This window comes from Akebia trifoliata, chromosome 15 (genome assembly GCF_017979445.1).
Source record: "Akebia trifoliata isolate Shusen 1 chromosome 15, ASM1797944v1, whole genome shotgun sequence".
Lineage (NCBI taxonomy): Eukaryota > Viridiplantae > Streptophyta > Magnoliopsida > Ranunculales > Lardizabalaceae > Akebia > Akebia trifoliata.
Window position 1 is genome coordinate 560512 of NC_141389.1, and position 12769 is coordinate 573280.

Sequence of the window (12769 nt, forward strand, 5' to 3'; positions counted from 1 at the left end):
TTTTTTTTGTGGATTTTTCATTACTTTATGTGGATGCATGGATATATGGGGTTTGGTGACTTATTATTGCAACTTAATATGAGATTTGATTACATAATAAGTATGAGAACACCATTTAGTAAAAATAATTATTCAACCCAAACCCTAGTCCAGTGTTTTTTATCAAATTTTAGTTTTTGATCTTTCCAAAAGAAATTCCTTATCGACTTAACCACCAAATGGGTGGCCAAGTGGTAGCACTTCGGGATCAAGAGGTGTGCTCCCCCTATGGTCTCAAGTTCGATTCCCACAGGCTACTAATATCAGTGGCCACGGACCGCAGGATTAAAATCCTGTTTCGCAAGCCTTGTTCGAGGAGGAGAGAATAGTTGGTGCTCGCAAGCTGGCCCAGATACTCTTCTAATAAAAATTAAAAAAAAAAAAAAAAAATTCCTTATCGACCTTTTTAGGAACACTCGTAAAAAGAAAAATGTTAGTAGAGGACACTAACGTCAATCATGTATGTTAAGATCTCCAAATTTTAAATTTTTACTCAAAGATATTAAGACTCCAAAAACACATGAAACCATGTATCTAAATATAGTTAAATGATGAAATACAATTCACGTTGTTGAACCCAATATTTGAGATAATATATAGATGGCAACCACGATGATGAGTGGAGCCAATACAATCAATACTAATTCATGGTTATTAAGGGGAGCAAAAATTAAGAAGTGGAAGATATTTTTGGCATTTCAATCCCTAAACTTTTGGTAATTTGTGTCACCTTGAGATACAAGACGGTCACTTTGTATATTATTTTAGTAAAATGGAAGTATAGGGCCCAAGTCCGAGATCTGATTCTACAGTGATATTGTAGTCGGACTCGGGCTGTACCAATCTTTGAGTGTTACCAAGGTTGAGGGGAAAATGGTGTGGTCTAATTGTTGTTCTCGAGTCGATTCTTTCACTTATATAGGTGATTCTTTCAGGACACCCATAATTAATTTCTAAGTGAGTAGAGACTGAAATCAAGGAGAGCAGTTATTCAAACCATAATTTTTTGCTGCATTGGACCATAGACGCAAAATTCTCCGATTTAACAAATTAATCGACAATCCGTCAAATAATCATGGAATACGGTAACATTTTTACCTTTCACCTTCAAAATTTTAGTTTTTTCAACATTCAAACATCAAGAAGAAGATAGGATTTAGAAAGAGGTTGAATATGGTTGGTTTTGGTAACGAATCCAACATATAAAAAAAATTATAATTTCTGAAATTTTCTCGAATCTATTCGAATTGAACCCTCACCAAATAATTACCTTATCGAACATTGTTACCATCCATTGGAGTGATTTGGGCATCAGAGTGTTTTTGTAGGTACACCCCAGGTGCTCATAGAATGAAAAATCTAAGAAAAATCAAAACCCATATTTTATTACAAATCTCGAAGATCATTTTGACTTTTTTGCATCCACAAGGGACCATGAAAACTTAAGGCCTAGAAAACTAAATTATAGATAATAAAATGTGCTAAAGTATATATGTTAGAAAAACTTAAATAGAGGAACAGTAAAATAGATTTTATTTCATATGTCATAGAGATTAATACTAGATATATCTTACATTTGATGAAGAGATCCCAAGTTTTTAGAACCCCAATAAGAGGAAAAAAAAAAAAAAAAACATTAGAGAGCTCATGCAATGATCTTCTTCTTCATGCATATAGCTTATAAAGAACAACATATCATCATTAGAGACTTGGAAGATCATCAGATATTGGAGATAACTCCATCATTTCTTCTACTTGTCCTCCTGCTTCATCCAAGAGCCATTTCTCAAGCAAAAACAATGGTGGTTGGTTCTCCAATCTTTGCTTGCTCTCTAACATGGAATGAGTAGAATCAGAGGATGACTTCTCCCAAGCTATGTTACTCATGTTCTCAAAAGATAAAAGAGAATCAAAATCTTCATGTGAGATGAAATCACAACTTGTTTGTTCAATTTTATGACTTGGGCCCACAACATTGTTGTTGCTGTTGCTGTTGTTGCTTTGTTGATTTTTCTCTTGTGTTTTTGGAGAAGACTTCATCCAACCTTCTAGAAGTCTTGAGATGTTTTCTGTGCTAGAAGCATAAGTTGTGGTCTGATTTAACCTGAGAAGTGATGAAGCTTGGTTGCTCACATCTGTGCTTCTGTTCTCACTGTGGGCCTTAGTGACATGCTGATGACACGTGGTTGCATCTGATTCCATATGATGAGGATCTAAAGCTGATTGAAACTTCTTAATCTTCTTCTTCAAGTGAGTGTTCCAATAGTTCTTTATATCATTATCTGTTCTTTGTGGAAGGTAGGATGCTATGGCTGCCCATCTATTAAAAAAACATTAATTAAAAAATAAAAAATTAGGAGAGAATATATAGAAGAAATTAGATTTGACCCATATTCTATAAAGGGACAAATAAATTATTTTAGTAGCTATTTTTTTTTTTGTAAAGTTGTGGTAGATTGAGTTTTGAGAATTATTACTTGTTACCCAATAAGGCTTGAAGATGGATTATCATCCCTTCTTCATGAGGAGTGAAATTCCCTCTCTTGATTCCTGGTCTTAGGTAATTAGTCCATCTCAACCTACAACTTTTGCTACACCTCATCAACCCTTCAAAACACAAAAAATTAAAAAAAAAATTAAAAATTGATCAATCAAACATTATGATCAAATTGAAACAGCCCAAGAACAAAATAATTATAATAAAATCCCACAAAATTCACCATAAAACAGAAAAAACCCATTTTTTGATTTATTGAATTCTCAACTGCCCATTAAAGAAAAAAAAAAAAAAAACAGACTAAACATGAAAAATGATTAGTTTATGAAACTTACCAGTATTTGTTGGAACTGATCTCCAATTTCCTGGTCCATGTTCTTGGATATAAGAGACTAAGATGATATCTTCTTCAGGTGTCCATGGTCCTTTCTTGATTCCAACCTTATCACAACAAGGAGGTCTTCCCATAGCTTATACTTTAATCCCCTTTTCTTTTTCTTTGGCTCTCTATGTTTCTCTTATTTTAAGTTCTTCTCTGAACCTGACAAAATTTTCCAATGAACATGTGAGTGTTTATATACAAGGTGACTTATTAGTGAGTATCTCTTTTCACCCACTAATCTACCTCTCTGACTCACCTGGATTTTATTTATTTTTTTTTCTTAAAAATAGTCAATTTATAAAACTAAAGTCAGCTGTGAAGTTGAATTTCCTTTGTGAGTTCTCTCTTTCTCTTTTTGGGTCACATGTATCAACACATCTTCCCCTAGAAAAGTAAAAAACTTCTTAGTCTCACTCTCTATTAAATTCTTCTAATCTCTCAATTTTGGTTAAGTGGTTTATTGTGGGTTTATATATTGGAATTAGGACAATGTTCACATGATCTAGGGGGTCTTTGATCCCCACCCCCAAAAGAAAAAAATTCCACATGGCACTCTTTTAGACCCCTTGACCCATCAATGTTCAGTCCACCATTTCATATACCTATAAACCAATACTATTAATAGTTAAAACTTTTGATGATTTCCACCTATTTGGTTTGAGGATTTGTTCATCTTGGCCCTTGAAGCCATATATTTTTATCTAGAGTCATGATAATATGACTCGTCAGGTGGCATACTCAATCGACTCCCAGACGTGACAAGTTTGGGAACCGTAGATCCATATGCCTCGAGATACATGATTGTACTTCCCCATTTTAAAAAAGTGTATCCCAAGAAGTACAGATCTACGGCTTCCGAACTTGTCCACGTCAGGGAGTCGACTGAGTATGCCACCTAGCGAGTTGTATTATCAGGACTCTTTTATCTATGGTTTTTGTAGAATTGGAAACTAACAATCAAAATCAAATGTCGGCATGTAGATCAACAAAGTGCATCACATGGCATTTTCAAATGTAGGGTCATGATGCATGATAGTAAATTATCTGATTTATTTGATATTACTTCAACTCTTTGATTACTTTTTCTTGAATGCTTACCAAATAATATATGAGCTATGTAGTGCACGCCATGGACAGATATATAAATATGTTTTATTATCTTTCTGTTTGTAGGTAAGTATTTATGGTTGTATTTATATGTGCATATATACATGCTATCAAGGTAGAAAATTTTGAATATTAATAAGCTTTTACTAAGTTTTACAATTCATCCCAACCGTTGGATCGTGATCATGTGTTGATGGGATTTCCGATGATCGCATTTGATTTAGTGGTCTTGATCAATGCAACGAAAGTAGATCTGTAGCCAACCTTGAAATTAAATTAGATAATAAGAAAGTTCAAGATTTATGAATGTGAATGCAATTAAGTCATGGGACCATGGAGCAGGAGCTTTAGATTGCTTTCTTCGGCTTCTTCAAAGCTAACATTAAATTGAAAATTGATTGGAGGTCTATCCATAACCCCTCAAAATCCAAGAGTAGGGTACATACAATACTCCAAGAATGTGTACTAATACCCAACTTCATGTCTCCCTCTTCGCCATGTGGAACGATTATTTTGGGTCCATTTGCCCACGAATGACCCACCCTTCACTATGTGAAAACTGGAAAAATCGACAGCTCAAGGTCACGAATTTAAAACTCGAAGTTCGATGGTTTAAGGTTGTCGAAATTCTTGATGTTCCCCAATTTCGACGGCTTACAGCCATCGAATTTTTGCTATCCTCCGTTAATTTGACAGTTTCAACCTGTCGACAAAAGAAATTCGACCTCTTGGACCGTCGAATATGGGTTTTTTTCACGTGTTTGTTTATCGATTCCAAATGATGACCTTTTTTATCATTTTTTTTACTAGTAGAAGAATGATCGGTTATAATTCCATATATTCAATGAAAACTTATTACAATCCTAATTATAAAAAAATATTAAGTTGAAGATTCAAAAAAAATGAGAGGAAGACCCAAAAGAATATGGATACAAAAAGAAAGTGAAAGTAAATATGAACTCACGTTCAATAATAGAAGATTTGTTTATGTCTTCTCGATACAATGGAATGGAGAAACATGATTCTTTTAATCGACATCAAATCTTTTAAATAAAGCTTGGTTGTTGTTGTTGGATATGTAGTCGAGATTCATTTAGATTTTGATTTTGGATTGTCAAAATTGATTTCAATTGTCAGCAATCTCTTCTTTTTTTTTTTTTTAAACACACACACACACGAGCTAAAAACAATACAAAAAATGGGTCCTACATTGATTTTTATTTAAGATATTAGTTCGTATTTTTTTTATATGAAAATTAATTTTAAAATCTAAATTAAATCTAAAATCGGATTTTTAGAATCGAAATTATGAGCAAGAATCAGATTCTAGAATTTAAACCCATTTTATGTAGGATCACCAAATGTTCATTGGTCACCAAGAAAGAGTATCCCACATATATATGACAAGGAAACATGGAGTTGGGTAACATAACACAACTCCTGGAGTAGAGGAAATATGGAATCACACAACTATGAAGAAAAGAAAGGGACACGTGGCCATGGTAGAGTCTTAGGACCATCCCCTGCAAAGTAAGGTATCCAGGCCCATCGACCAATCCACGTGTCTCACTTACATTTAGCCACGTATATGAAAGAATGTGATAGGCTCCAAATGACTGGGATCATCAATCAAGTTGACATTTTAGCTTGGAATATGTACTACGTCTTGTCCATGCATGTTTGGCACGTGTCCTCCAAATAGCATACACCTACGTTCGTACATATGTTGTAGTTGATAATTAAGATCGTGTTTGATATTATTTTGTAATTTCTAATTAATTTATATAAGAAGAACTTTTATTGTCTCACCGACTTTTATTAAGAGCACCCCTCAAGATGTGTGCTAATTCTTTGCAGATATTTCATATGAATTGAGGTGTTCTTAAGAAAAAAAAAATATATATATATATATAGGGAGCGATTCAACAGTCCTAAAGTTTGCCAAATATTTTTCAAAATATGGGTTAGAAGCTTTGAAATGAGTTGATTTTTTGTGAGGATGATCTCTATGATGAGGAGATCATCCTCATAAAAAATAAGCCTATTCCAAAATTGCTAATCTCATCAAAAGTGATTTATAAAAATTGAACGGTCCACGATTCTTCAATTTGTAAACTAGGGTAAGAAATTTAAAAATGAGCTGATTTTTGGAGAGGATGATCTCTTCACTGTAGAGATCATCCTCACAAAAAATCAGCTCATTCCAAAGCTTCTAACCCATCTTTTGAAAAATGTTTGACACAATGTTTGGTAAATTTTAGGGTTGCTGAACCGCTCCCATATATATATATGATAATAGTATCTCTCTTTATATAAATACTAGAGTGTAAGTACGAGCATCTTCTTTGGGGTTAAGTTAGAAGGGTATTATTGAAAAAAAAAAAGGGAGGGAAGAGGAAAAATAATAAAGTTAAAGGGGGAGAAGATGAAAGACAATAAAATGGGATTATGTGAATCCCACTCTTTTGTCTTTATTTTTATACCCTAGAAAATTACAACTGAGTGGGACCTGCCATTGTATTTTATTATGAGAGATTCTATTGCCACACCAACTTTTGTTAACACCACCCCAACTCATATGCAAATCACCAAAGAATTAGCACACATCTTAGCCCGTTAGCAAAAGTTGGTGAGATAATAGAAGCTCTTTCTATTATATAGATGGGGAATGATCGTCAGCCAACAGGAAACCCATGCTTTTTTTCCTATATGGGTTAGAAGCTTACTAACCCAATCCTTCTGTTAGGAGTGTTGCTCTTACTCTCAGCCCCCCCTTTGGTATTTTGGGAGTAAATCATTCTTCAATCTCGTTCTCAAAATATGGAACCCGCTCCCAAGATGTTCAAAACCCGTTTTTCATGAAGATTGCCCTTTTATCCATTATATTAAGTATTTTTTATTTCTTATATAATTATTAATCATGTGTCTTCAAAATAAACATTGCAAGGAAATATTGGTGAATACTTCAATTAGAAGACAACAATAATGTAATGATGAAAAAAAATATATATCACTATAATTATAGAATCAATCTAAAACCTTCGAAGGAAAAAAAACTTCAATCAATAATTTTAAATTATTAAATTAATAATATCTAATAATAATCAATATTGTGTTGTTATAGCTAACTAGGGCAGAAATTGTATAGTAATACTGACAATACTAGTCAAGTTATATAAATAATACAAAAAAATACATCCTCTCCATGGACATGGGCGAGTGAAAATATAATAGCTATGAATAATAGTGAATCCATGATTATATTGTTCAATATGAAATTTATTGAATAAAATAGGTTTGTTTTCTTAAAATTTATTAATTCTAAATTGTAAAAGAGGTATTTTTTTGCAACAAAGAGTAAGTGATGATAGAATAAGTAAGCAAATGAAGCATGCAACAATAAAATTGATATTTTAGTATATTATTTATATTATGCTTTGGAGGTTCTCTACACCCTAAGATATTTTTTAACTTGGTTGTCTCGCATTCCCATTCTCAGCCTCGAACCTGCTCCACACTTCGATCACTAAGGTTAGACGTTTAGGAATTTGCTAATTTTTTGTGCGTATGATCTCCACACCATAGAGATCATCCTCACCAAAATCAGTCCATTCTGAAACTTCTAACCCCATGAAAAGTGGTTGTAAAAAAATGAACGGTCCAAGATTCTTCAACCTGTAAATTGGGTTAGAAATTTTAGAATGGACTGGTTTTTTTGTGAGGATGATCTCCGACTTTAAACTGAAGTTAGAAGTTTCATAATAGGCTGATTTTTAGTAAGGATGATCTCCTCACCATAGAAATCATTCTCACAAAAAAATGAACACGTTTCAAAACTTCTAACTCATATAGGATAAAAAGCATGTTTTTTTTTTTTTGGTAAGTTTTTTAGTGGTCTGTTAAGCAACCCCTATATATAGATATATTGGTAAGAGTATGGGCGAAACAACATATAACTCCTACTAAAGAGTTAAAAAAATAACTAATTGAAATTCTCTCTATACAAGAAATAAAGTTTACAACGATCGATATTAGAAACAAATAAATAAAACTTCAATGAAGGCAAATCTATCAAATTCATATTTAAAAAATAATAATGGATTATAAGGACTAGTAATACACACCCATGTTTCTAGCCCGTCTATTTCAATAGTGAGTGGTGTTTAGATGACTAATGTTTCTTCATATTTTAATGTTTAGCTAATTAAAAATCCATTAATTAATCAAAAAGTCAATAGAAAATATATTTTATAATATTAGTTTCTCATTGCATTTTAATGAGATGAAGCACGAAACGTGGTATCCTATTAAATCACGATATATATATGATCCATGATCAGTACATGTATTAAGCAATTTTTCTATCGATCTATGACTCCTTTATCTCACTAACAAGGCACAAAGTTTCTTTAAATTATCTTTCATCTGTTCTTATATCACTGTTAAACATTGATGTGATATGTGTCAAAGAGACTTCAATGCATAAGTTAGTCCTTTTAAATAAAAAAAAATCCATTTTTTATTTATAGAGCTTTTATTTTTCTAAATCTCATTTTAGCAATTTCGTTATAACACGTCTCTCCCCAAATAAATTTAATGATCATAAGGTTTTCTTGTTACCCACTCTCTGGATTTGTACCGCAAGTTATGACTTTGAACAACCATGCTTGGTGTCTCCTTCAAGGACATTCAATACTCCGAGTACATGTTTTTATCCTTCGAAGAACATTCATATCCACCCATTAAGTAAGTTTGAGTAATTTCATAATTAGGCGTCGTCGAACTGAATGGTACCACACGTTCTATTTTACCATATCCCTTTGCTTGCGACTTCCTCTCATCTTGCTTAGTGCACTAGCTTAAGTGCATATTTTCGTTCTCGCATAGGTATTATACACTTTAATTTCATGTATGCATGAAAATCCAATTGTTATCGTTAGTTGAGTCGTATATATGGTTGAGTATGTATTTTCCTCCACTCTCAGGTATGCCCCGTGACCCTCTAATATTCATAGTTCTCCTCATCTCCAATAGAACGGTCTCTTGGAGTAACTGGTTGGTTAACTTGGTATCAAAGTGCTAGGTTCATTTGTATAAGTCACGGGTTTGAATCTTTCCACCCTTATGGGTGAAGAGAAGTATTGAGTGTATATTTTCCTCACTCTAGGGTATGTCATACCCCCAAGTTAGCCCCGTGACCTTCTAATATTCATAGTTCTCCCTCTATCCAAATAGACCGGTCTTTTGGAGTAGTTGGTTGGTTAACATATGACTAACAATTTTGGAGCTCAAGCTGACAGCGTGACTCAAAAACTCACCAAAGTGTCATGCGCAAAGAACTTTAGATTCTTTCGCTCAGGATACACAATTGCAAATGTCAAGTCGATTGTATATTCCAAGGGACAGAATCTAAGATTCTTTGTCCATGCCACGTCGAAGTTGCCATGTTGATTCATCAAAGGAAAAGGAAGTGTAGAGTAAAATTGGTTTGACTAAGAGAAAAGAAGAAAAATATCTTGATGGACATCCCAATCATATAGGACCAACAAAATGTGACAAGGATAGTGATTTATCAATGTAATGTTTTCAACTAAATAAGATAAAATATAAAGGATCAAACTTGATGCACATTGAAAAGTTTAACTTGAACCACCAAGGGGGTGGCTGAATGGTAGTAACTTGGGGCCAAGGAATCTGCTCTTTCTATGGTTTCAAGTTCAAATCCCACTACCCATAAAAAATCTTGGTGGCCACGCACCGCTCCACGTAATGGGGTGTAACCTAAGTGCGAGGCGTAAGGACTAGTCTAGTGCTCGCAAGCTGGCCCGGATACCCTTCGTTATCAAAAAAAAAAGTTTAACTTGAAAAATATATAAATGGCATTCAAGAGACAGTCCTTGTGCTACCATACTTTCAATAGTATGTACCTATTTCTTTAAACCAACAGACACATTAAAAGGTATTAATGTACTAAGGTTTAGTGCAACAATATTTATTTTTTGCCGTATAAATCGGGACGTGGGGCTTGAACGCAGGACTGCGAGTTGTATCGCAATATGTCAATTAATTAATTTACGAGTACAAACCCTAAGATAGCATTTTGAAACACTTTTGAAAAAAATACAAAATTGAAAATGGGATAAAAGCAAAACTTGCCAAATCAAATTCCTACTTTGATATTTCTAAGAATCTTCGAAATTGAATAGTATTTTTAGGGTATTAGTTTAGAGTCTTGATAATATGACTCGCCAGGTGGCATACTCAATCGACTTCCTAGCGTGGATAAGTTCAGGAACTGTAGATCTGTACGCCTTCGAATACATGAGACGTACATACCTCCGATTCTCGAACTTGTCATGTTAGGGAATCGATTGAGTATGTCACCTGACGAATCATATTATCACGACTCATTAATTTATGGACTAAAAAAACCTAAAATTCTGATATATTTTCAAAAAAATTGCAAATAAAAATTATTTTTTCAAAAATGTATTTTGAATAATACCACCAAAAATCAAATTTTGGCAATTAGGATTGGAAGTGATTGAAAGAAACCTAATGCATCCAAGCATGACCTTTGTGGTGAAGGAAGTCTTCCTCATGGGCTCCACTGGTCTGACAATCTTATTAAATGACTAGACTTCTCGACCATTTATAAGCTCTTAGACTACCTAATAGATATTATATTCTTTAAGGAACTCTAGTATGCATTTGGATAACATCTCGAGGAGTATTCAACGGCTTATTCCTAGGGTGGACATCACTTTAGTATCTTCTAAGAGAGATACTGGATACTAGGAGAGTTATTTTGTTGTTCTAATTACGACATCGACGTCGGCCACGAGTATGTCGAGAATTATCTTATAATGTAGACCCTAAGAAGGATGTCCTCCACAATTTAACAACATCATTTGGCCTTTATTGACCTAGACAAATAGTACAAGATTGGAAAGTTGTGTGAAGGTTTGAATTTTTAGACATATATGCATGGAACCAGGCCATCAAGATCATTGAATGGTGTGGACCTTAAGGAAGACAAATCGCGAGCACGATGATTTTGAAAATCGATCGAGACTGAGATGACTCGTCTAAGTTATCTCGAGATAAGACCAGAAGTCTAAGTCATCCATTTTTTTCTTTTCTATTACTACTTCTTCTATTTTGTTCAAATTCTTAGATTTGTAAAAATATCGTCGTCTAGTCTAAGATAATGAGACAAATGTCGATGAATCGTTCACAAATGAAACGAGATGGCTTTTCAGGATTAAAAACCATGCAAAGACACCCCCTCAAAGTAACGTTACTCTAGCTTAATGTAATTCACATCTAAACATGAAACTATATTAAAAATTAGAGTCGTGATAATATGACTCGTCAAGTGGCGTACTCAATCAACTCCCTAACGTGGGCAAGTTCTGGAGTCGTAGATCTATACGCCTCAAGATACATAGCTCCCTTGGAATACCCTTTTTTTGGGGAAGTGCGATCGTATATCTCGAAGCGTACAAATCTATGGTTTTCAAACTTGTCACGTCAAGGAGTTGATTGACTATCCACCTGACGAGTCATATTATCACGACTCTAAAAATAAACACTTTGCTTTCCCCTTAATTAATGGGCTGAGATTGTTGTTGGTGTTCTTCCTTTAAATTGAGTCAATTAGAATATTAAGAGGGTTTTTTAGAATAATTTTTTATTTTAGGAGAACAAGTTTGATATGAACTCCTCCATACAAAAAATTATGCAAAACTCCAATAATAGAGTCATTAATACTCACAAAAAATCATTAATGCGTCAGGTAATTTGTCATTTTATTATACGATTTGTCATTCTCATTGGCATAAAACGTTGAAATTCGGCCTTTAAGAAAGTATTAATAAGCATTCAATAAGGCTTAGTAATCCTCTGACAGTCTGATATCATCCTGATAGATCTATAAATCATAAAATAATAATAATAATAGTTTGATTAGTGCTTTATAACAATTATTAAAAAAAAAAAAAATTTTGATCAAATCAATGATTGAAAATCTAAACTATATATAATTAACTTTTTTACTTTGAATTTGAAAAGAGCGAACCGACGAACCAAATAACATAACATCAATCAGTTTGTACAAAGAAAACAGCAAAATCAAACATGATTAACAAGGACGAATATAATGGTAATTAGATTGGATTGACTTAAGTCAAAGTCAGAAGGGTGAAGAAAAAAAATACAAAAAGAAAAATCAAGACAAGAAACCCGTGTCCTTCCTCCATCTCTGATATTGACAGTTCATCTTATATAAAGCCACGTGGGGGACCAGTGGCTCCTTAAAAGTTGAAGGACAATAAGTACGTGGCGGTACTACAACCAATCACGTGGAAATTAAACTTTAAATCAAGATGGGGGAGTGGGGACCACTGTATTTTGCCACGAAAGCATCTTCTACTGTTTCACGTCTGATGTCAAAGCTGGTAGGTCACCTTTTTTGTCCTTTTTGATTACTATTAATTTGACGGTGACCGACGTTCTACGTGTCTTCGTGTTAATAAAAGTCAAAGACAGCGTACCCTTTTTACGTAGCATTCGATGCAGGCAATAATTTGATACCGCCAGGTGCATGTGGTCGAATGGAGCCCTCAATTTAATGTAAAAAAATCTCTGTCGTTATCGTAGTTTCTAGGTTTCATACCATTCTAGTTTATGGGTTTGTTAATAAATACACTTTAAAATTTGGAATCTGAAGTTTTTTTTTTTTT

The 12769-nt window shown here is 33.7% G+C and overlaps 1 protein-coding gene across 1 annotated transcript; it reads right to left on the bottom strand.

The window, feature by feature from the left end:
• Window positions 1-1549: 1549 nt before the first annotated feature.
• Window positions 1550-3106, bottom strand: LOC147383744 (transcription factor MYB60-like). Its single transcript, XM_086426694.1, has 3 exons — window positions 2872-3106; window positions 2517-2646; window positions 1550-2359 (listed from the first exon to the last, which is right to left on the bottom strand). The coding sequence occupies exons 1-3, from the start codon at window positions 3002-3004 to the stop codon at window positions 1741-1743; spliced, it is 882 nt and encodes a 293-aa protein (XP_086282820.1). The 5' UTR covers window positions 3005-3106; the 3' UTR covers window positions 1550-1740.
• Window positions 3107-12769: the final 9663 nt, after the last annotated feature.

Coding starts and splice junctions, on each gene's coding strand:
- LOC147383744 (XM_086426694.1), bottom strand. CDS start 3,004: ATGGGAAGACCTCCTTGTTGTGATAAGGTTGGAATCAAGAAAGGACCA. Junction 2,647..2,871: donor ATCAGTTCCAACAAATACTG/GTAAGTTTCATA, acceptor TGTGTTTTGAAG/GGTTGATGAGGTGTAGCAAA. Junction 2,360..2,516: donor CAAGCCTTATTGGGTAACAA/GTAATAATTCTC, acceptor TTTTTTTAATAG/ATGGGCAGCCATAGCATCCT.